This window comes from Microtus ochrogaster, chromosome 6 (assembly GCF_000317375.1).
Source record: "Microtus ochrogaster isolate Prairie Vole_2 chromosome 6, MicOch1.0, whole genome shotgun sequence".
Classification (NCBI taxonomy): domain Eukaryota; kingdom Metazoa; phylum Chordata; class Mammalia; order Rodentia; family Cricetidae; genus Microtus; species Microtus ochrogaster.
This window is the reverse complement of record NC_022013.1, coordinates 21,579,804-21,603,558: the sequence shown is the minus strand read 5'-3', so window position 1 is coordinate 21,603,558 and position 23,755 is coordinate 21,579,804. Positions and strand designations below refer to the sequence as shown.

The following is a 23,755-nucleotide window of genomic DNA, read 5'->3' as shown; positions in this document are numbered from 1 at the left end:
AGCCTTCTTGGAGGGTGTGGCTGTGAGATGCCTTGGTGGGTCGGTGTGGGGGAGCGCTTCCCTTGAGCACAGGAGTATAACAGATCAGCCACAGACACCCATTAGACTGAAGCCATCTGAATCCACAGCTGGAGCTTGACAGGCAAACAGAACACATTTTCTCCTCTCAATCAGCTCGTATTCCACATAGGCAGAGAAGTCCATTGTGTTTGGAAAGCTCTAATGGCAGCCCTGACAAACTTTTGGAAAAGCACGGTAGACAGGGTGACTGATGGCTTCAGGAGACTACAGCGTAAACCTGTTACTGAGTAGGATTTGTCGTGCAAGGAAGGGAATTCCTGGCACAGAGTTTGAAATGTGTGGGAACAGCAAAATGTGAAAAACGTGGGAGCTGGGGAGATGGCTCAGGGGCCCAGAGGATGTTCCTGTTGAGTTAACTTCCTTGTGTCAGACAGCCCACAGCCACCTGCAATTCCAGATCTGGTGCCTCTGGCCTTCAGGGGCGCCAGCGGTCACACGACCATACCCCCTCCAAAGATCCCACTCATATATGTCATGAAAACAAATAATAAATCTTTTTAAAATGTGACAAACACAGGGTGGGTGGCCAGAGTATGGGAAGGCAGGACCTGAAGGAGGAGACAGGGCTTGTTTGTATCAAATGACATAACCCCAAGGAAGGGGTCTGTCAGTTTGGCAGACAAGGAACCAGAGGGAGTTCTAATGCCGCGGGAGACTGTTTTCCTTTTGGAAGGCTAAATTGCTAGCAGGAAACAACATTTGCTCAAGAACAACCAGAGGACCTGAGATGGGATTGGTGCCTCTGTTCTAACCCTGGCCTTTACCTTGCCCCTCACTCCCTCAACTGCCTGTCCTTACCATTTCTCTCCCTCCGCAAACAACAACAACCAGTTGTTGTGTGAAGTTCATCAGAGCTCTGGCTTTGCATCAAGACAACATGGCTGAGCTGTACTTGTCTCTTGTCCCAGGACAGTGTGGGTTAAGAACACCCAGGAAGCTGGAGAGATCCCTCAGTGGTTAAGAGCACTGCCAGATCCTGAGTTGAATTCCCTGCAACCACGTGGTGGCTCCCAACTGTCAGTAATGAGATTTGGTGCCTTTTGAGGAAGAGACCTGGTCAGTCGTCCTCAGCAACTTAGATCCTGAAATCCAACATGGACAAGTTCAACAGAACCTCCATCTATGGGTTGTCCATGCATTCTTCAGCATTGCCAGGACATAAATTTCAGTTTTTCATCTTTTTTCAGGTACTATAAGCAAATGGGTGAGACTTGGAACTTTCTAAAGAAATGATGTTTGTTAACTCACCGTGACTTCAGAGTTCTAAGTCAGAGTTCATGTGTATGTGTAGCCTCTGGCAAGGACTCCCAGGTGTTCATAGGTGAATTGCATCAGCACTGTGCATGTGCGACAGGGAGATACTGATAAGATAGCAGCTAGGGGTAGAGGCAAGCCTTGCTGTTCACAACAACCTTTTGCAAGAACCAATTGGGGGTCTTGTGAAAACAACTTAAAGGGCTCTCTGAAGACACACCTTTGGTGACCCAATACCCTTTCTGAAGGTCTCAACACCCCTTACCGTCACTACATTCCCAACATATGAGCTTCTAGGGGTCACCCCTCAGCCATACCCAAATCATATAGTCCTTTCTCCAGCTTTTGCCCCATCCTCAAGGGACAAAAGAAGGATGGAACCTTAAGTAACAGGTAAGACTTGGGACCTGCGAATAATCATCCAGCTCTAGAGATTTGCAGTCTTCCTGGTGTTCTTTCCAAACTTTGTGGCGATTCCCCCCAGACCTTATAGTTGAAGAACTCTAAAAATAGGCCAGCTCATTTCAATTTAATTAGCCATTCCTCTGAGAACACCAGATGGAACGAAGCAAAGACAGATGCGCTGGGGGCAACGGGAGTGGGAGTCGGTTCTAAATGTGGTTGGTTCTGTGAGCCCAGACAAAGGCACGCAGCAGACTTATAGACCCCAGGCTGGCTGTTGCTCTCCGGAGCTGGGCACAGGGAAGAGCGGGTGTGTGAGGAGGTGAAGGGGTGGGAGAGGTACTGCGGTTGGAGCGGGATGTGTCTTCTTCCTCCTTAGGGACGAGTGTGTGGTCCCTGCGGGGGCACCTGCTAGTCTGCCTCCTGTCTTAGGGTCTGTGGACAGGCAGCAGCTCATACCAGGAAAGCATCGCGACTGCAGCCACGTGACGTGAGGAATCTATTTTTGGAGCCCTTTAAGAGTGGGAGTAACTCTCAGTTCCCCGGGGCCAGATATCTTCCTTATCTGAAAACAGGGTGAGGTGTACAGAGTCAATTCAGGCAGCTCACGGACAAATGAGCTGGTTAAGAGGGTCTATCCTCTTAACCAGCGTCTTCGCAGCGCAAGGAAAGACCAGCGGTGTGGAATAACTGCCCCCCCTGGTGGTGCATACAGGGATAAAATTACCGCGAGCGGTTCATTAGTTCAATTCAACCATTCTCTACCTGGTTCAGTTTCTCTCTCAAAATTCCAGACAAAGGAGCTTGAACGTGAAGTTGACTTGAATGACCCCAGGGAGAAGACTGTGTATGCCACCTTTCCTTTTGTTTCCAAGAAGGCGAAGAAATGGCCCTTCGACCTTAGCGAGTCCCTCCTGTGACCTAAGAATTGCTCAGGGAGGCCGGGAGGAAGACTATGAACCATTCACAGTGAGGAACTCCTTCCCGTCCTCCTTCTGACCTGATCGTGACGTGACTTTTCCGGGCTGTCCACAGTTGGCTGTCCGGAAAGGCTGAGCGACCTGGCGATTGTGGCAAACAGGCTGCGAAGACACCCTGGGGAGTCTGCTCCCGTTGATTGTTCCTACCATCCAAACCGTCTTTATCCTGGAGGGTTATCCTCAGACTTCTCACTAGACATAATTGTCTATCTACCAGATGCTGGCTGCTGTGGATGAGAAACACTCCTGAAGAACAAAAATTCCTGTTTTCTCTTAGAGAACAAATTCCTGTACAGTGTGTTGACAAAAGCCGTAAAGCACTGATCTGGGGTTGTTGAGCCGGCTTGAGGGGAAGGCACTTGCTCCAAGCCTGATAGTCTGAGTGTGACCGCAGCATCCACACGATGAAGGAAGAGAATATATGTGTGTGTGTGTGTGTGTGTGTGTGTGTGTGTGTGTGTGTGTGTGTGCTGAGCTTCTGTATGTGCACACAAAATAGAAACATAATTTTAAAAAAATCAAAGTTAGTTTTAAGATTGCCTCCAACACTTTTTTTGCTATGGTAAAATATACATAACAGGCTGGGCATCAGTAGCACACACCTTTAATCCCAGCAGAGGCAGGCGAATCTCTGTGAGTTCGAGGCCAGCCTGGTCTACAAAGTGAGTTCCAGTACTGACTCCATAGCTGCTGGGAAACTCTGCCTTGAACACACACACAACACACACACACACACACACCATAAACTATCATTTTACTATGTTACAGGGACTAGTTCTGTGCCTCTAAGTACATTTACAGAGTTGTGCAACTACCAATATACATTGTTTCCGGAACTTTCAATTATCCCCTCCAGAAACTGTACAAGACCTATCTTCAGCCCAAGATTATTTGAGAAACTGGTGGAGCCATACTGTGTTTTCTTGGTGGCTTGGGCAAACAAGTGGTGGCCACCACACTCCAGGCTTCTCGAGAAACTAACAACAGATGAGTCTGTGGCTACTTCATTCTCCTACAGTCATAGAGCCTTTGGGGGTACATAGCACCCCTTCCCAAAACAGAACCACAGTGAACCTGTGTGCTCCAGCTCCATGCATCTACCTGTACAGGGAAAAGCTGTCCCCCGAGAAAGAAACTCAATGGCTGTCCTTGGTCATAACAAGATGACAATAGCATGTACTTTGGGGTCAGAAAGATTTGGGTTCGAATGCCGGTGTTGGCTCTTGATAATCACTTGGCTTGTTTTGTTGTTTTGGTTAAGTAACAGTTGGGGACACCTATGGCACAGAGATCATTACCTTAGGGAGACTCCGTACCACTCATCATCCTCCCCAACCCCCCCATCACCCCCTTCCGCTTCCTTTGAATATCAGAAAGAACTCTGCTCCACTTCCTATTGGCTCCTTTTCTGGGGCATCAGTTCTTAAGAAGGAGAACACACCACGTTTTCTGAGCCCTGACCTAGTTCTATGTTGGTCAAATACAGAAAGGAATTGTTTATCTTCTGTTGGATGGAGGAGATGTGGCTGTTCATTGGTATTCTCTAATTCCCTGTCTCATACGCAGACACCGGCATAGCTACTCCTCTATCCCTCTCAACTAAAACTTCACATCTAACTCTCTCCCCATAAAGCCAAGAGAGGGACAGAGGCCATGGTACATATCATGGGAACATAACTTTTTATTTTACAAATGTGGTACACGTTACATATATTTGTTTTGCTGAGGGGGGAGAAGAGCTGTACCCTGCCCGTGGAAGTAAGATGACAACTCCTGGGAGTCAGCTCTCTCCTTCCACCACGTGGATCTCAGGGATGGAACTTAGGGAGTCGGGTAGTTCCTTTACCTGCTGAGCCAGTTCCCCGACCCAGCCACCCAGGTTTTAAAGTAGTCAGGACCCATCCATCATTCCCCTGCAGTGGCCTCTTTCACTCACACTTTCATTCCGGTTACTGGCACGTTTATTCTCACCTCCAAATCTTCAGATAAGGTGTGCCCCGGGGGTGTATAACTCGAACATTTAAGGTCCTAGGACGAGACAAAAGCCCAATGGAAGGGTGCACATTTGCATTTTAAATCATTAGATCACTATGAGTACTGTGTCTATTCAAGGAGGCCTGGGGCATGGGGTTTGGGAATATGGGCTTATTATCCAATATGACGATTAAGGATTTTTTAAGTGTTTTAAAGGGTCCTGGCTAACTTCCCTGCCACCGTTCATCCCTTCAGTGATCTCTCCTACACAAGCCTTACAGATTCAGGTTTTAAAATTAGTGCTCCTGGCTTAGGAGCCAGGACTTTAGATCCCAGTGGATATGAGACACTGGGGAGCTTGGCCCATTTCTCTTTTTAAACCTGAGAATCATGTGATCAGATTACCAATCAAAGTATTGTGGGAATGGATTGGAAAGTGGAAAGACAGAAGCATATGAGGAGGGCCAGGAACTCACATGGAGGCTGGTGGGTATTCGGAGCAGGGCCTGCGACGGAAGCAATAGGAGGCAGGATTAGTTGGAGTTGGCAGCTGACTGACTAGTAAGAAAGGGTTATAGCAATCAGATGGAGAGCCATGCCTTCTTCCAGCAGCAGAATGAAGAGAGAGAGAGAGAGAGAGAGAGAGAGAGAGAGAGAGAGAGAGAGAGTGCGTGCGTGTGCGTGTGTGTGTGTGTGAGAGAGAGAGACAGAGAGAGACAGAGACAGAGAGAGACAGAGAGAGACAGAGACAGAGAGAGTTGGGTGTTTAGGTAATAATAAAATCAGTTTTGCTGAGATCCATTACAAAGTGTCTGAGCATAACTATGAGCCCAAGTCAGCTGCATGGGCAAGAGAATCATTTGAATTGTGCCTATAAATTTGGGGATGGTGGGTTAGCAGGAGTAGGAACTTTGGAATTAGTACAGCCAGTCAAGACAGGAGCCTAAAGGGCATGGTAGAGGTCAACACGTGGAGAAGGAAGCTGTCCACTGCGAATTTTAAGCCCTAGATTCCAGGTGGTTCTTGATGGCTTGGTTGAATTTCTGCCCATCCGAGATCACCTTCCTTCAGTCTTTCTTTCACTTCATACTCAGGCCCCAAAGTTACCCAGGTTACTCTCCACTCCCAGACAGGCTTCTCTGTGTAGCCCTGGCTGTCCTGGAACTCACTCTGTCGAACAGACTGGCCTGGAACTCAGAGATCTGCCTGCATGTGTCTCTGGCTTGCTAGGATTAAAAGCATGTGTCACCATGGCTAGGCATTCAGGTGACTTTTAAAACAAAATCAGGGTACCCATAACCCTTTCAGGATGCTGACACAAGCCACCCTTCCAGTGCTGTACTGGGAAAGTTGTGTCTTCTCACATCGGTGTCGAACCAGTTTGCAGTTCCTACTGTCTCTGTCTCAGCAGGGCTCTGCTATTCCGCCCTCCTTTCTACCTGCTTGCCAGTGCCTTCTGTTGTCAAAGGTTTCTGTCCCACCCAGTCCTGTAGTTGTTCAGTCCCAAAGAAACACACAGAGGTCTACATTAATTTTAAACTGGTTGGCCTATTATCTCAGGCTTCTTATTAACTCTTACATCTTACATTAACCCATAATTCTTGTCTGTGTTAGCCACATGGCTTGGTACCTTTTACCAGTGAGGCATTTTCATCTTGCTTCCTCTGTGTCTGGGTGACGACTGCAGACTGAGCCTTTTCTCTTCCTAGAATTTTCCTATTCTGGTCACTCCGCCTATACTTCCTGCCCAATCAGGGTTTTACTAAACCAATACAAGTGACAAATCTTTACGGGGCACAACACCATTGTCCCACAGTGGCCTTCCTTACCTCTCCTCTAGAATATTCCTTTAACTTGATGATTAGGCTTCTTGCTTCTACTCCTCTGTCCCTGTCCCCCATTTTCCCCTCTGTTCATGATACTCATATATTTGGACTTTTCTCGACTACTCTCTAGGACTCTTCCGTCCTGGGATGTCACTTGCACAGGTCAGGTACTTCATTCACAGTCACCTTTGGGTGCTCCAGTTTGTGCCTGCTGGGTCCTTAGGCAATAACTCCATTGCAAATCTCTCTCTTTTCCATTAGTACTTCTAGACTACAGCTTGCCAAATTCCAGAGGAAAGTATGTGCAAATTCTAGAGGAAGGAGTGCCATCTGGAGTCTTGTTTCATACTAATATCAAAATGGGCAAACTGGAAATACTAGGGAAGACTTGTTTCCTAGTAGATCAGTAGCGGGGGTAACATTGGTGAAAAGTTCTCACGGGAGCTGATAGCTGTTTCTTGCTTGGGAGGTTTGTTTGACTGGACTTCACCCAGAGAGGCGGAGGCAAGACTCCCCCAGTCTTTGCTACCATGGAAAGCGGCTAGCGTGTTTAAACAGCCCAGATTAGTTTTTTGTTTGCTTTTGCAATATTGGAGATTGAACCTAGAGTCCTGCACGTGCTAGGCAGGTCTCATGTTGCTGAGATACACCCTCGGAGCCCCTTTGACTTTTTAGTTTAGGAAAGAATCTAACTAAGTTGCCCAGGATGGCCTTGAACTCTCTCTTTAGCCCTGGCAGGCCTTAAACTTCCAACCCTCTTGTTTTAGCCTCCAGGGCATCTGCGATTAAAGACCCGCACAACCAGGGCAGGCTTTAAGATTCTTTGAAAGAGTGCTGGCCGTAGAGTTCAAGGCTAGCCTGGGAACCTGGGCTACAGAGCATGACACACACATACACATGCACGCACACACGCACATATGCACACATGCACGTACATACACATGCGCGCGCGCGCACGCACACACACACACACACACACACACACACACACACACACACACACACACACGCAGTGGCCAGGAGTACTTCTTCAGGTAGCAGCCACAATCAAGGGTGCATTTTTATAGGTAACTGCTCCAAAGCAAAAGGGAGGGCATAAGGACCAAAATCTTTGTATAGATATAGAGACATGGACAAGGCCATGAATGAAAGAGAGTGAAATAGGAATGGGTAGGAACAACACCATCACTTTGATAGCAGGGCTGTTTCAGAGTTGCTCAGTGACTTGATGCCTAGAAAGTACTTAGGAACGTGTTTGGCGTATAGTGAATGCAACGGAAGAATTCGATATCACAGTGACTCCCTCCTGCACTGGTCAAACTTTGACAACATGAGGTTAATTATTTATGGGGTTATAGCAAGCTTTTTACTGTCAGATTTTAAAGCTGCCACCCACCAGCCAGCCCCAGGCTTCTGACTACCTTTTGAAGAAAACCAAATCCAACAATAATAATCACACAATAAGTAAATGTGTAATCATCACATTCTCCCTGTTCCCTTTGTGCAACTGGAGAATAAAGTATCCGTGTGGTTGTGTCTTTACGTGTGAGGAGTGTTTGTTTTTGGTCTCCGAACTCAATTAGAAGCTCTTTCTGTTGTTACTACTTTTTTTTTTTCAAATCTTAACCTGTTTATTTTATTCGTTTTAAAAAGACCCCTAAGACACTTCCTTCTTCCCTTCCTTCCCATCGCCTCTCCTCAGATCCCTCAGAGGTGGGCAGGCTTTAAGGACCATGCCACCACGGCTGCCAAGATGGTCAAGACAACAGCTTTCTTCCGGCTTTCCACTGCTCTCTTCCCCAGCCCAGGAAACTCTCAACCTTTGACCTTAACCTTTACACCTTGGCTAACCCGTTACCTTGGCCAGAATGTGGCAGCAGCTTTGTAAACTTAGTTCCTACCTAGAGGTAAACCATCCTTCCGAGAATGGCTCATTGCTAGCAATCACATTTTTTTCTTCTTGATAGAAATAGCTGTGGTTTCCCCTTACAACCTTGTGAGGTTCCCCCCTCCACCCCCGGGAGCTGGAAACTCCCTTCTTGGTTGTAGCTCTTCCTTCTGACCCAATACGCAACTTTGGGAAGTTAACTTGAACTTCTGTGCCTCCTGCCCCCCCCAAAAGACCCAAACCAAAACAAAAGAAAAAAAGCAAACAAACTAAACAAAAAACCCCCCAAAACCTTGGCAAGAGGCCAACTGGAGGATGTGAGGTTTAGGGAAGAATTTCTTTCTGGAGGTGCCTAGAAGACAAATACCTCTGGTAAGAAGAGTCATTTAGGGAACTGCCAGCTCATTCAGACAGTCGCTTTTGAAGAAGTGAGTTTAATCCTTTCCATTGCCTTCAGCTTGGATGGACAAGGTAGCTCTGCCATGTCCCCTCCCTTCTTGCACGCTGTATACTTTGGAGAGGCCGCAGGTAAACAAGGCAGAGGTGAGCTGTGGCGCTCTCATCAGTATGATAACTGTGCTCTCAGTCTGGGGAAACAGGAAGTGAAACTGCCCACTGGTGAGTGTCGGATCCTATCTCCTCCATCGGACCTAAAGGCAAAGAAGCCAGCCAAAGAAAATGCGGCCCAACCACAGGCTGTAGCAACTTCCAGTGATGGGGCGTGGAGATGTGGGCGTCACGGGATTGTCTTTAAATATATAGTTTTCAGAACCGTTTGTGATCTTCCGGCAGCATTGTTAACACCCTTCCTTCCTCCTTCAGGGAAATCTTCTGGCCCTTCTCTACTATTCCTGCACTGTCACCTAGAGAGTTTCTTGTGGCTCTCCAGAAGTCCGTGATTCATTTTCAGGATTGATTGGTTCTCGGGCACATACCTTACCTATCTAGGTCAGGACTGAACCACCACCGTTGGTGTATTCCCACAGACCTGAGTCTTTCTTCCCCCTCCCTTCAGGACACTATGCTTTCTTCTGGCCTGGCCGCCTGACATGGCATCTGCTTGGATGAGCACTCAGCTCCCTCACCTTTTTCAGGAATAGAATGTGGCTAATAGTAGTCAGAAAATAGAGCATCTGAGCCAGGTAATCCCCAATACACACAGTTCATCATCCCATTCTTATGTTTATTACGGCAATATTCATAGTAGCCAAGATGTAGCAATAACCAAAATATATATGATCCAATAAACAAATTTAAATACAGTGTTATATACATAGGTGTTGCGGGAGGTCCTTCTGCTCCTCCAGCCTCCAGCCGCTGAGATACCAGCCCATTGGGGCGTGGTCTCTCTCCCTTTAAAAAAGCGGCCACTTCCTTCTCCTCTCTCTCTTTACTTCCTGCTTGTGCAGAGGGCTGTTGTCTGGGACGGTGATCTGTAAGTTTTTTCCCCTTTAAATAAACACCACCCTATTAATCATAATTCCAAACTGGTGTGGCATTGTTTGTGACTTATGCCTTCACCTAGGCTATTGTCTTAGTTAGAATTTATATTTCTGTGATAAAAGACCATGAACAAAAGCAACTGGAGAAAAACGTTTGCTTGGTTAGACTTTCGTATCCCAGAAGGAAGTCAGGGTAGGCACTTAAGGCAGGAACCCGGAGGCAGGAACTGAAGCAGATGCTATGGAGGAATGTTGCTTACTGGCTTGGTCCCTGTGACTTGTTCAGTCTGCTTTCTTATAGCATCCAGGACCAAAAATCCAGGAATGGTACCACCCTCACTGGGCTAGGCCCTCCCACATCAATCATTTATCAAGAAAATACTTGACAAGCTTGCCTCGGGCTGATCTCATGGAGGCATTTTCTCAACGAATTCCTTCTTCTCAGAGGACTCTAGCTTGTGTCAAGTTGACAGAAAACAAAAACAAAACAAAAACAACCCCCGCCCCCCACTAAATCTCTAAGCAGTTCTGCTATGGACCACAATTCAGCCTTTTTCTTAGAAGGGGAATTTGTACATACAGCATGGGTGAAACTTGAGGGCGCACACAGAGGGGAACAAAAAAGGAATATAGAGTCTACGGATTTCACTTATATGAGGTAGCTGAGAACGTCAAATTCCTAAGATCAAAAAATTTGATGGTGATTTGCAGGGGCTGGCAGTGGAGAGAGAAATAAGAAGCTAGGGTGGGTCTAGATTCAGGCAAATGGTCAGCCTCCTCATCACATGGAATGGCAGACCATGGTACGGCATGGTACAGCAGAAGCACAGTGAAGCCATCCTAGAACAGAACCGGACACAGAACATGCAGAACATACGACACATAGGATACACCTGAGCAAAAATGACAGTCCTGTTCTTCCTACTATTTCTCTGAGCACAGACTAGGAGTCCAGAGAAGCACCCTCAGGTGTTGAGGCAGGGCCAAGGCTCACGGAGGGGAGCTGGTTGAGAAAGAAAAGCCCTACTAGGATGTTTTTTTTTACCACTGGCTCTGGTGGCTGAATGGCACGCCCCTGGTGTTGGAGAACATGCTAGCTAAGATGACAGGAGATCGGAATTAGCACCTGCAGAGACTCACTGGGCCCAAGTTTCTTCACCTGGGCCCCTGGAAAGCTATTGGTGACAGTCACTTTATGACGTTTTCTGGGGCACTGACTGAGTCAGCATGTAGAGCCGCGGTCATGCCAGATCACAGTAATGACTCACTAAGTGGGATCTATTATCATGACTTTTTAATTTTGTTTTTCTGTCTGCCATCAATCATCCTCCAAACTATTCATCCAGTAAAAATACAAGTGGCCTATTTTGTGACAGGCATTTTGAGAGTCACCAGGATGATACAATAGCATAACTCTCCGGACGATCTACGTCCCCAGCTTCTATTATCCTTTGTCCCGCTGGTGTTGGGGATGGCATCTAGGGCCTTGTTCTTCCCAGGTGAGTGCTCCGCCACTGGCCTGTGTTCTGTTATGCCCAGTCATTTCTTGACAGAAAACAGAGCACACAGTAGCTGCCATTCCATCCAACTCTCTCCCCACCCCCGATTCTGTGAGGAGCTGGGCTCCAGGTGTCTCCATCAAGAAAGGACAGGGGAAGCCAAAATCTCTCCCAACTCTCTCTGCGTCTTGGCGAGGGAGGCCTTGACTGCCAGGGAGCTCACTGGCCCCCCTATTTAGTAATTCTTTGTGGGTTCCTCTTCCCAGGCCCCAGGCTCCTCCACAAGCTCTCTGGGAAGCTGGAGGAAGGCTGCTGTGTTAGGTAAACAAGAACTGGATTCCTGAGCAGTGATGTGGGGTGGGCACACTGGTCCAGGCGGCTGTGATCACATGGAGAGATGAAGAAATACCTCTGAAGCCCTGACCTACCAGGGGAAGACCAGAGGGAGAGGCTACCCATAGACCTGTTTTGTTCCTATCCAGTTTCCCTTGGCCTGAATTAGAGGCCCTTTCCACCAATAGGATCTTCAGATGCTCATGAACCGTCAGCCTGACAGCCTCCATACTTCTCCTCTTTAGGAGTCTGTCTTCTCACCTCTCTCTCCAATCACATGTTCATCTCCCACCCTTGGTTGCTGCTCTCCAGTCTGAAGAACTTCCTGGAGGGAGAATTCTGAGGAACGCATTTGTCCTGGGGGGACAACCTGCTCCCTAGGCTTCAGGCTGAAGTGATGCTGGAGTTGGTTACCTATCCATAGGTGGCTAAAGTTGGCTGAGTCAGGAGGTTGGGTTTTCTTCTGAAATAGGTGACTTACGGGATAGTTTCAGCTCCCCTGAGAGATTAAGGTAGAACCTTTTGTGCTTTTGAACTATAAGAATGTATCAAAGAGTGAGAGAGAGAGGGAGGGAGAAAGAAGATAAGAAGGTGGTTCCCTATACTTTCAGTATGACAATCCAGAGAGCACTCTTTCCTGGTGTGGAGTCTCATAGCTTTCTACCAAGAAGATGGCTGGTCTTCCGCCTTAGTTAGGACTGCTGAAGCCTGGCTTGGTTTGAGAGTTTCCAAGTGTTTTACTCACTACTGAAAGGCCAGGGAGGATGAGTCCATGGTCTTTGAAAGCCTGGAAGGCCATGCCTCTGCCAAGGGATGGCTAGGAGGTCCTCTGAAGACACGAGAGGTTAGAGGAGCAGCCCTCTGTTGGTTGCCTTTGTACTTGGAGGGAGCAGGTCAATGTCAGGACCCCAGAGACTCGGTGTCCTCCTGGATGCCAGATGGTGCCTCTCTTTTCCATGCATGTGGAGGAGTGAGAGGGAGCTACTGTTCAACAGGTGTAGGATTTTGGTTTGGAAACAAACGTGTCCTGCAGGTGGACAGCGATGGCAGATGTACAGCAGCGTGATGTACTCAACACCACTGAGCTCTGCGCTGTGGAGCAGCTGAAATGGTGAATTTTAGAGGCTTGGTAGAGCGATTGCCACAAAAGCATGGGGCCCTGAGTTCAGATCCCAACATCTACACATGAAAAAGATAGGCAGAGTGGTGTGTTTTGTTTGTACTCCCTGGAGCTCACTGGCCAAGCGGCCTAGGCAATTAGGTGAGCTCCAGGTTCTCTGAGAGGCCTTGTGTCCTGGCTGTATTTTGTTGTTAACTTGAACAACCAACAGTTGTCTGGGAAGAAGGAGTCTCAACAGACAGATTGCCTATATCAGATTGGCTTGTGAGCTGTGTTTGGGGGAATGTCTTGATTATTGAGGTGGAGGGTGCAGTGCACTGTGAGCGGGTGGTCCTGGGTCATGTGGGAAAGAGGCTGAGCATAGCCAGAGCCAGCCAGCCAATCAGCAGCCTTCTTCCGTGATTCCTGCCTCCAGCTTCCTGCCTTGAGTTCCTGCGCTGACTTCCCTCTCTGATGGACTGAAACCTTCGACATGAAATAAACCCTTTTCTCCTCAAGTTGCTTTTGGTCATGGTTGTTACCAAGGCAAGAGAAACCTAACTAGAGTACCTTGTCTCTAAAAGAATGGTGGAAAACAACCGAAGAAGACATTTGATGACCTCTGACCTCCACAGACGCACACATGTGCATGCACACCTATACACACATGCATACCTACTTACATACATACTACACACACGTTAGATTTTATATTACATCTTATTCTCTCGTGTGTGTGTGTGTGTGTGTGTCATCTGGCTCCTCTATTTGTTGACAAGCGCATCACAGGTCTCAGGGATTCTGGTGATCAGCACAACGCTTGGTACTAACTGGTGCTCAGTCACCATTGGTTGCTTTGGAAATGGGTCATGGCGTCAATAGGGGACAAAGATATAAGAATCAGGTAAAACCGTGTGCTCTGTCAGGACTTCATCTGTCACATGCATCTGTGACTGTCCTACAGGAAGAGGCCACCAGAGTCATTGGATGCCTTTCTAGGATAAGGGACTTGTTTGCAGCAAGAACTTCCACAGGAAGACAAGACTGCCTTTGCTGGGTGGTGGTGGCGCACACCTTTAATCCCAACAATTGGGAGGCAGAGGCATGTGGATCTCCGTGAGTTCGAGGCCAACCTAGTCTAGAGAGTGAGTTCCAGAACAGTTACACAAAAAATCCTGTCTTGAAAAAACAAACAAGCAAGCAAACAAAGGACTTCCTTTATGATGTAATAAGGCATCAGGAGTTTTGAGAACCTGGCTTGTAGGGTCATTCACCTGTGTGTATGGTGGTGTACATGTGGTCTTAGGACAAAAGGATGGATCAGGCCCTCAGATGTCCTGTCATTGGGAAATATGGGGGAAGGGAAACCTCACTTCTATCTCTGTCTGTCATGGGATACCAAATATAAAATAACGCATAGTTCAGGTCCAGTAGCCCTAATCTGGAAACCCGAGAGTTTTTGAGCAATGACAGGATGTTTTAAAGTGTTAGAGTTTGGTACATTTGGGATCCTTGGATTAGGCATGCTCAACCAGTGAGTCTCAAGTATTTTGGATAAGGCTATGCAATCCGTTTATTTGTCTGCCTGTCTCGTATTAGGTCCATCCTCACAAGCTTACAAATGCTCGACGTTCACATTCATTATTGCGTCCCGACCTTCTTCTTTGCCTTCAACACCTCTGGGAATGGAGTGCTTCCCAGCTTCAGTCTGTGTCTCCTTCCCTTGAGTCACCCAAGAAGCCAGCAGGTGTAAGGTGGCTGAACCACTTCCACGAACACTTAGGACCATGGGCTCTGACACACACAGAAACAATGAGGGCTGGAGTTCTGGTCCTTCTCCCTCTGCTTAGCTGATGATGCTAACTAACTGGGGTATTAGTTTCCACCCCGTTAGTGTTATAAAATGCCTCAGACGAAGGTGCCTGAACTGGCCTCGTCCCATAGTCACACTGATGAATATCTCGAATATCACCATAAAACCATTGTTCGGCGATGGATGGAGATAGAGACAGGAGGAGGGTGGGTGGGGGAGAGGGAGGGGAATGGGAAGAGAGGAGGAAGTGGAAATTTTTGAGTGGAAAAATAAACAAATAAAAATATATAAAGAATACCAATGTAGAGCACTGGACTGAGCTCTTAAGGTTCAGTTGAAGAGCAGAAGGAGGGAAAAGATGAGCAAGGAAGTCAGGACCATGAGGGGTGCGCCCACCCACTGAGACAGTGTGACTGATCTAATGGGAGCTCACCAAATCCAGCTGGACTTGGACTGAATGAGCACGTGATCAAACTGGACTCTCTGAATGTGGCTGACAATGGGGGCTGACTGAGAAGCCAATGATAAAGGCACTGGGATTTGTTTCTACTGCATGTACTGGCTTTTTGGGACCCTAGTCTATTTGGATGCGAACCTTCCTAGGTCTGGATATAGGGGGGAGGGCTTTGGACTTCCCACAGGGTAGGGTATCCTGCCATCTCTTAAGACTGGAAGGGGAGGGAGGAGGGTGGGTGGGGGAGCAGGAGGGGAATGGGAGGAGGGGAGGAAGTGGAAATTTTTGAATGGAATATATATATATATATATATATATATATATATACACACATATATATATATCCAATGTAGAAAACAAACCCCAAAATAAAGGATCCACTTAAAAAAATTAAATAAATAAATAAATAAATAAATAAATAAATAAATAAAATGCCTCAGACAATGGAAAACGATGTAATACTTATTTTGGTTCATGGTTTTGGGGTTTTGAGTCTACTGTAGTTGATCCTGTTGCTTTGGGGGTCTCTGTTAGTACCTCATGTCAGGAGGACATACAGAGTGGAGACCCATTCACTCTATGTCCAGAAGGAAAGAGGAAGAAGAGACCAGCACCTCACAATCCCCTCTGAAAGCACACCCCCAGCGGCCTAACTCCTCCCATTAGTTTCCACCTCGTAAAGGCCCAACGCCTCCCACACTCCCACAATCTGAACATACTGGGTTGTGGTTGGGACAGGGGATGGGGATGGGGAAATGACATCCCAACTGGTTATCAGCTTTTTGAGTGACGGCGTTTTCAGCGGTGAGAGCAGCAGAAATGGTTATTGTTTTAGAGGGTAGCTGAGAAAATAGAATGAGATGATTCCTTTTGTTGTTACTGTTGAGACCTGTACCCTGTAGCCCATGCTGTCCTGAACTCACTATGTAGCCCAAGATAGCCTCAAATTTGTAGTAATTCTACTGCTTTGCCTCCTGAGTGCTGAAATCACAGATGTGAATCACAATTTCTAAGAATGTGTTTGTGTGTGTGTGTGCACTTGTGTGTGCATGCATGTCTGTGTGTGCGTGCACACATGCTCTGCCACTAAACTACATATCCAGCAGAATGAGATGATTCTTATGAAAGTATCTGTCATATAACAACAGTTCACATTGATAGAAGTTAATTTTTATGTGTCAAGAACAGCTCAAACTATCATTCTTTAACTGAATCAAGGGAATAACATCTCTTCATTGTACAAGGCAACGCTGAGGTGTGATTGGGATTTGAACCCCTGGATTTGATTCCATCATATCTGGCTACCTCAAAACTATGTTTGTGGTGGAGCTGTTCATCATCATATCCTTAGGAAACCTCCACTTGACACTCACACAAGTCCTCACTAACCTTTCTGCCCTCCTTCCTCCTTCTGTTTACAAATGGCAAAATACCAGGCATCACTTGGTCACCAGCAGAGACCCGTGTATCCTTTTCATTGACCCATCCTATTTGTATTCCTGGATGGTGAGTTCCTTTTTCTTTGATTTCTTCCCCAACACATTATCCAGACAATATATTCACCTATATATAGCAAGTGGTATGCAAGATACACGATAAATAAAGGGAAGAAGCCTTGAGACAGGAACCTGGGCTGGGTCTGCTGCAATGCAGGTAGATATTTCCCTCTCTCCCAGACACTTGCCAGCTCAAGTGGTGAGATTTAGGGTTTAGTGCCATCAGGCTGGGCCTTGCTGTTGACTTGCAGAGGTGAAGTTTCTATTCCTCTTCAGGTTCTTCCTCTTTCTCTTTCCATTCCCATTCTTCGCAGATGTTCCAGCGGCTCCTCGTTGTGGCTTTAACTGACAAAGACTGGGGTGTAGATACGGGTAGTGCCCGTGGGGGAGCATACGTTTCCTCCCTTAAGAGGTTCTCAGGGAAGGCACTGCCAACAGCACTTGTTCCCAGGAGAACTTCTTTTCGAGAGATGGAAAGGGAAGATGGGAACCACTGAAGACTACTATTTTGAAGTCACTTTCTGGATCAGAAATTTCTGTTACTAACGGTGCTTACACATTTGTCGTTGTTTTGCTTTGGTAATTTCTCATTTTATCTATGAAATTTAGTCCTATGGCTTGAAGGTGGCTTGGCTCTTTTTGTCTCCAAGTCATGACAAGGGTGAGTCTACTAAGGTTCTGTCGTATTAGCCACAGACACAAAGCCACTTCTGCATGCACCTGCATTTCAGTCCAACTGTGGCTGGATGCTCTTCGAACATTAAAAAGAAACCGATCTTTGTAGATCTCCATTCTGCATCCTCCACTCTTCATACCAAGTCAGAATAAAATGGAAACTTTGACTCCTTGGTGGTTTAAATTAGGGGTTAGGGAAGTCTGTTGGAAAGATGGTGCCATTGGCTCCTGTATGATTCCTGCCATGCAGATTTATAGGGACCTATGGTATAAAAACAGAATAGGCCAAGATGAAGTCTGTGAGATTTAAAGTTGATCCAAAAGTGAGGTTACAGCCAATGCTTCTTTAGGATTTTCTTGCTTAAGCATGGGAGAACCGTGTAGACATTAAGGTATATGGATGGATGTGAGGGCAATTTGGCTGTGACATCTTGATATTCATCACCAGAACTGATTCTGTTCATCTTGATGGCTAAAAGGGTGCCCCTTCCTCCCTTTCCACTCCATGCATAGCTCTCTAGGGCTGTATGCTCCATCAAAAAGGACAGCGTCTTCTATAGGGGAGGGCCATGCTTTGGTTGGTGACACCCAAGTAGCTGTGCTTTCCTGTTGGAAGCTCCAATGGCTCTCAAGAAGGATATGTGAGACTATGTCTCCTCAGGATTTATGTAGGAGCTGTAAGCATGAACAGTGGGTCAGAAAGACTTAGTTCTGACCTTTGCTGGAAGAACAACCCCAATGAAGTTATTTCTCTAGAGCTCAACGTTCTCATTTATATAATAGATACTTATCAATAACAGCATATATCACACAGGGCTGGGTATCAGGGCAGATATGGCTGTAACTGAAAGACCTAGAACACCAGGCTCTTCATCAAGAAGGACACTCTTTGTCTTCTGCATAATGGTGTCTGTAAGTTTAAGACTGAAATGGTTGTCTGGGTTCACTAGGGCCCAGGTTCTTTGTACTTTTTATCTGTCACCCTCAAACGGCAGTCTTCATTTCCATGAACCAAGAGGGCTGCCCAGCCTCCAGAAGTTTTCATTCTAGGTATCAGAAAATAGAAAAGAGGAGGGAATATTTTGTGACACTATTCTAGGACATAACAAACCTCCACTCACACCAAACAGGGAACTAATGGCAGACCAAAGTAAGGATACTGACTAAGTTCGACTTGATGAATCAATGAGTTTTATTGGTGTTACATACAGAAATATGGGCAAGGAGTTACTACAGGAGCAGAAATGGCTCAGAGACAGCTGTGTCACCAGAGCCCACCCCAGTATGGATGGCAGCTCATGAAAGCTGGTAACGAAGAGTTCATTAACAATCTGCAGATAGCTCAACAGGCTGGAAAACATCCTTTTCAGATAGTTCATGAACACCCCCCAAAAATTACGTTGCCAAACTTCTGACTGAGATGAGCGTAGCACACAAGATACACCATGAAAGACCTGATTAATAGCATCTTCAATCAGCAGGAAGTAGTCTATAGAACTATGCCCATATTCCCAAATATTGTTTATAAATGTTTGTTTACATTGAAAGGGGGATATACTATAGAGATGGATACTTTTCATTGGTATAGATCTTGGTTTATTGATAGAAATTTAAGGTCAATTTTGTTATATGTATATTTCTGCTCTTGGTATTGTGTTTGTACAGCTCATTTATCATCTATAATAGTCAAGCTTGTAGTCATGTTAGTTAGGTTTTCTATTTCAGTTAGATAAGTATTTTTCAACTCTTTCAAAGACTACAGAATATGACATTTAAAATGTTTAAGAACTTAGGACTTTTCATGACAGTGAGACACATCTGCTCCTGGCAGCACCAATTACTTCAAGAGGAAGATGGGCATCAAAGAGCCTCTTTATGGAGTTGGTTAGCCATTTGGGCAAGAAACTGCTCTTGTCTGGACTTCTTGATGAACTGGACATGCAGGACCCACAGATAAATGATTGCTGAACTTGCCTAAAGGTGAGATGATCCTTTGGGGTTCCTGCTTCATGAAAGAATATGGAGTCTGCCAGACATTCTGCAGGACACAGAAAAAACTGTGACTGACAAACTGCTAATATAGACAGAACTGTTTTTGAAATTTCCTGCTTCATGGAAAAGTCTTCTGGACACTGTGGGCCTGTAGGCTAAAGATGGATGCCCCAACAGTACAGAAGAACTTTGCTGTCTAGGCAGCAAGATGTCTCTGTCAATTCTAGAGTTTTAGAAGTTGCTTGCAATGCACTTGCTGTTTACTTAGGTAATATTACATCCTCTGGAGTCTTTGATAGAGTTAAAAAAATAGATAGTTATAATTATAGTTTTCCTTAGTTATGATAAAAGATAAAGTAGATATAAGTATTATAACTGTAATTTTTACTTGATACCTGTTTTGTTATATGTAATTTTACTATGTTAAAATTAAAGCCTTCCTTTTTATTTAAACAGGAAAGGGGAAGTGATGTGGGATTTCCCCTCTGTATGCCATGAATATCATTGGTGAATAAAGAAACTGTCTTGGCCTGTTGATAGGGCAAGACTTAGGTAGGCGGGGAAAACTAAACTGAATTCTGGGAGAAAAAAGGGCAGAGAAAAAGAGAGGCCATGTAGCCCCGCTGGAGACAGATGCTGGAACTTTAGCTGGCAGGCCACAGCCACGTGGTGATAACACAGATTGATAGAGATGGATTAAATTAAGATGTGGAGTTAGCCAGTGGGAGGCTAGAGCTAATGGGCCAAGCAGTGATTTAATTAATACAGTTTCTGTATGATTATTTTGGGGCTGGGTGGCTGGGAGCCAACAGGCATCTTCCTTCAATAATGTAGCCTAGCATGGCCTCAAACTTGCATCAATCCTCCTGCATCATCCTCTAAAGTGCTGTGTTTACAGATTTAAACCATCCCATCCATCTTTTCATGATATCTTTAAATGTGTCTTCTTAAACTAAAATTGTATAAAAAGGAAAGTAAGGGAAGGGTGGATGGAGCATGCAGGTGACTGTTGTCTTGGGTAACAAACACGGGGGATGGGCTGGAGGGTACCTAGGAATCATTTCTTTAAACGCATGCTATTGTTCAAGTCCTAGTTTGTGTTTTGGGTAGTGGGTCCATAGGTGCCTTTGGTATTATAACTATAATCAAATAAAACCAGAAACACACAGACCAACATGTGTCATGGATCTGGGACTAGAACTGATGCAATTTTATATACGTTTGGTTCTTACATTACCTTCATGTATACTATATTACATGATATATGCATTTGCATGTCAGTACGGATCATACCTTCTTGTAAATAGATTCCCAACATACTTTTAGCTAATGCTTTGCTGAGGCTCATAGCCAGGATTTTGTACATAGTAAGCATTTACTCTATCACTGAGCTATAGCCCCAGCCTGACTTCCAACTTTTGAATTGCTTTTACACAGGCTTAACAATGCTTGCTGAAGTAGCTCACTACAGATGGCTGAGATGGTGGTCATTGATAAGCAGGACTTTGGGTTTTATTTTTTCCTTATAATATCTCTACAATGTGGATAAAGCAGATGCTATTTCTACTATTTTTTTAGACAGGAAAGAAGGAACTGGGGGGTCAGGGACTTTTGTGAGGTCACATGATTAGCTGGTGTTAGGACAGAAGGCTCTGGGTCTCTTGTAGAATGCCTTTTCCTGTGGCTCTTCCTACTATCTGGCTACTCACTGGTTACTCATTTATACTGCTCCATGCCCAGATGTCTTGTCCTTTTGAGCTGTGTTCACATGAGTGTACTTTTGGGGTGTGCATGTGGACTATGTGTCTTGGTTGTCCTGTGTGTTCTCTAAGTCCATCTGGCCTTTGTAACTCCAGAAGAAACGCCCCACTGGGTCTCTGTGATCCATTATTCCCAGAACCTCAGGTTTAGGCATCTCTCCAGAATTGCCCTTACATGGAAAGGCAGCTCAGTGTCAGGAGCAGGTCTCCAGGCAATGGGAACAGAGCGAGAAGCAAGAAAACGATGCTTGAGGAACCGTGGTGTTTAATATCTCATGAGAACAGATGTTGTGTGCCTTATGAAGAGTTATCATCTCTAATTGTTACTCAGTTATGAATGAAAATGTTAGGATTTTTCTCATTTTTCAAGATAGAGGTGCTTAAGGTACCTTACTAGGCCAATTGGGTCCTGCTCATTTCTGTCTCGTCGTTTCCCACTGTGCCTTGCTGCCTCTGAATAGCTCACTCTTGTTCCAGCCTTCTAAAAAGAATCAGGTGACGGCTGAATTCCAACAAGAAGTCCTGGAGACCCCACCCTGCTCTGTGGGGGTTCCGGGCAACACAGAGTTAGTAAGGATGGGAGCCCCTTCCACTTGAGCCGCTGAGGACTTCCTCCTCCTCATCCCCGAGTTCCTTTCTCTGTTCTTGCATCTCTGAGCAGTGCCTTTAAAACATCAGGGAAAACCAGAATTGTCCAGCTCCAATCGTCTAGCTTCTAAGGGCAGAAGGAAGCCAGCCAGCTGCAGACTGGTGAGTGAATCTGTTGTAATAGGAGCAGCGGGGCTGCGTCCCCAGCACCCCACTGCCCACAAAGGCTAGCTTTACCCGAAATAATTACATGGACACTGTATTCTTTTAAGCACTGCTTGGCCCATCTATCTAGCCTCTTCTAGGCTAATTCTCACATATTAATTTAGCCCATTTCTAATCATCTGCTGTAGCCCACAAGGTGGCTTACCAGGGAGATTCTAGCCTATGTCCATCCTGGGTCGGAGGTTCATCGCGTGTGCCTCAGAGAGCAGAGCTCTCGCCTCTGCCCGCAAGAGTGGAGCATCGTGTCTCTCTGAGGCGTCTGCCCCCGAGAGGAGAGCTGTCGAGTCTCTGAGCTCACTTCCTCTTCCTCCCAGAGTTCTGTTCTGTTTACTCCTCCCATCTATGTTTTAACCTATCAGGGCAAGCAGCTTCTTTATTTAATTAACCAATGACCTTTCTCCATCATGAATCTGCCTTTTATCCCCAGGTCCACCTCTGCCACACTGCTTTCCCAACTACCGTGTCTTCCCCACTGGACTAGTATTATCACCATCTGTCACCACAGGGCTGAGCTCAGAGCATCACTGAAGAAAGGGCTACCTGAAAGGGGACCAGATGTCTCCTTGGTCCATAGTGAGTTTTGCTGGATCCTGAGAAGGTGACTACAGTCCTTTACCTTTTCATCTCTGCTTTCCCTGGGACAAGCATCTTCTGAAACTCCGAACAGCGAGTAGACACTAGCAAAAGAGCCTTACCCTCTGGGTTATGTCTCCAAGGCCCTTGTCTCAGGACACTGCCTCATCTCCAGGGTGTTCTTGGGACGTATTAGCGACTGTGTGTGGCCGTGGGTCAGACCTCATCTCTAGGCTGTCTGTATCTGTCGGTAACTTGCAGCTGTGTATCGACTTTGTTCCTTGGTCTCATTTCTCAAGCGCTCTGACGGTCAGAGTCTTGTGGGTCTCAGCCATGCTATTGGCCAGTTAGCCCCCTTTCCTCAGAGACTGGTACTTGAACAAGGTTGCTTCAGAAACACTTCTTTCTGGTTTGTAGCCTCAGGGATGAATCCCCCCACCCTAGTTCCCCCTTGCTGCAGTAGCTCCAAGAATTCAAAACACAAGGGGAAGGTATATGTAGGAGAGAGTTCCGAGGTTTGTGGGTGTTTGAGATAAAGCCTGCCTTTGTTGATCAGGCTAACCCTCTGACTGCTCATCCTCCTGCCTGCCTCAGCCTCCCGCACATAGCTGGGATTACAGGGCACTACAGCACCCATCCCTGTTCCATATCGGGTCATTTCGGATTTACACTAAAAAATACGTCCAAAGCACAATAACCAAATTGTTCATGATTGCACAGCGATACATTTTCATGAGAAAAAAAATGTGAAACTCACAAAAATGTTAAGAAAATCGTGACTATTGCCTGACACCTGATCCTAGGATGAATGGCCTTGTAACCCCATTAGTGCCCCAGTACCCTCCACACCCCAGGGTCCATCTAGGCAGGCAGATCTTTATCAATCATTCGTTTCTTTCAAAATACACCCTCTCCAAATTCTCTGATGACCTATCTTCTAGAACCCAGCAGCTGGAGAATTATGGATTTTGTTTGAATTATCCAGCCGCTTTTCTTTTGCCCCCCCCCCCCCCCTCGCTTCCCTTCGCCTGGCCCTGGTTAAGAACTAGGATTTCTCTTTACTCTCTCCCTGACGGCCACCTCGCAATCCCAGCCTACCCAGTCCCTTTGCTCTCCCGCCGCTGGACAGCCTCCCCTTTAAGGCCCACCCCTCCCCCATGCCCACGCCTCCTCCAAGCCCCACCCTCGGTCCTCCCCTTTAAGGACTAGCCGAGGACTCAGAGCAGCCTGTGACGCGGCCGCCGCCCCCGGGCTGCTACTTCTCGGCGCGGCGATTCCCCCCCCATCCCCGGCCGGGCCCCGCCGTCCCGCGTTCCCCGGAGCGCACGTCTCCGGGGGGAGGGAGCAGGGCTGGTGGGCGCCCGCGGCGCACAGCGGGACCCACGGGGCCCCGCGACCCGC

The 23,755-nt window shown here is 46.5% G+C and overlaps 1 protein-coding gene across 1 annotated transcript in view; it reads left to right on the top strand.

Moving 5' to 3' along the window:
• The first annotated feature begins 12,722 nt into the window (after window positions 1-12,722).
• The window catches only part of Mapkapk2 (mitogen-activated protein kinase-activated protein kinase 2), a 57,964-nt gene continuing 46,931 nt past the window's right edge, over window positions 12,723-23,755 (top strand). Inside the window, exon 1 of the mRNA XM_013346780.2 lies at window positions 12,723-12,790. Within this exon, the coding sequence (XP_013202234.2) occupies window positions 12,723-12,790 (68 nt within the window). The remainder of the gene's footprint in view (window positions 12,791-23,755) is intronic.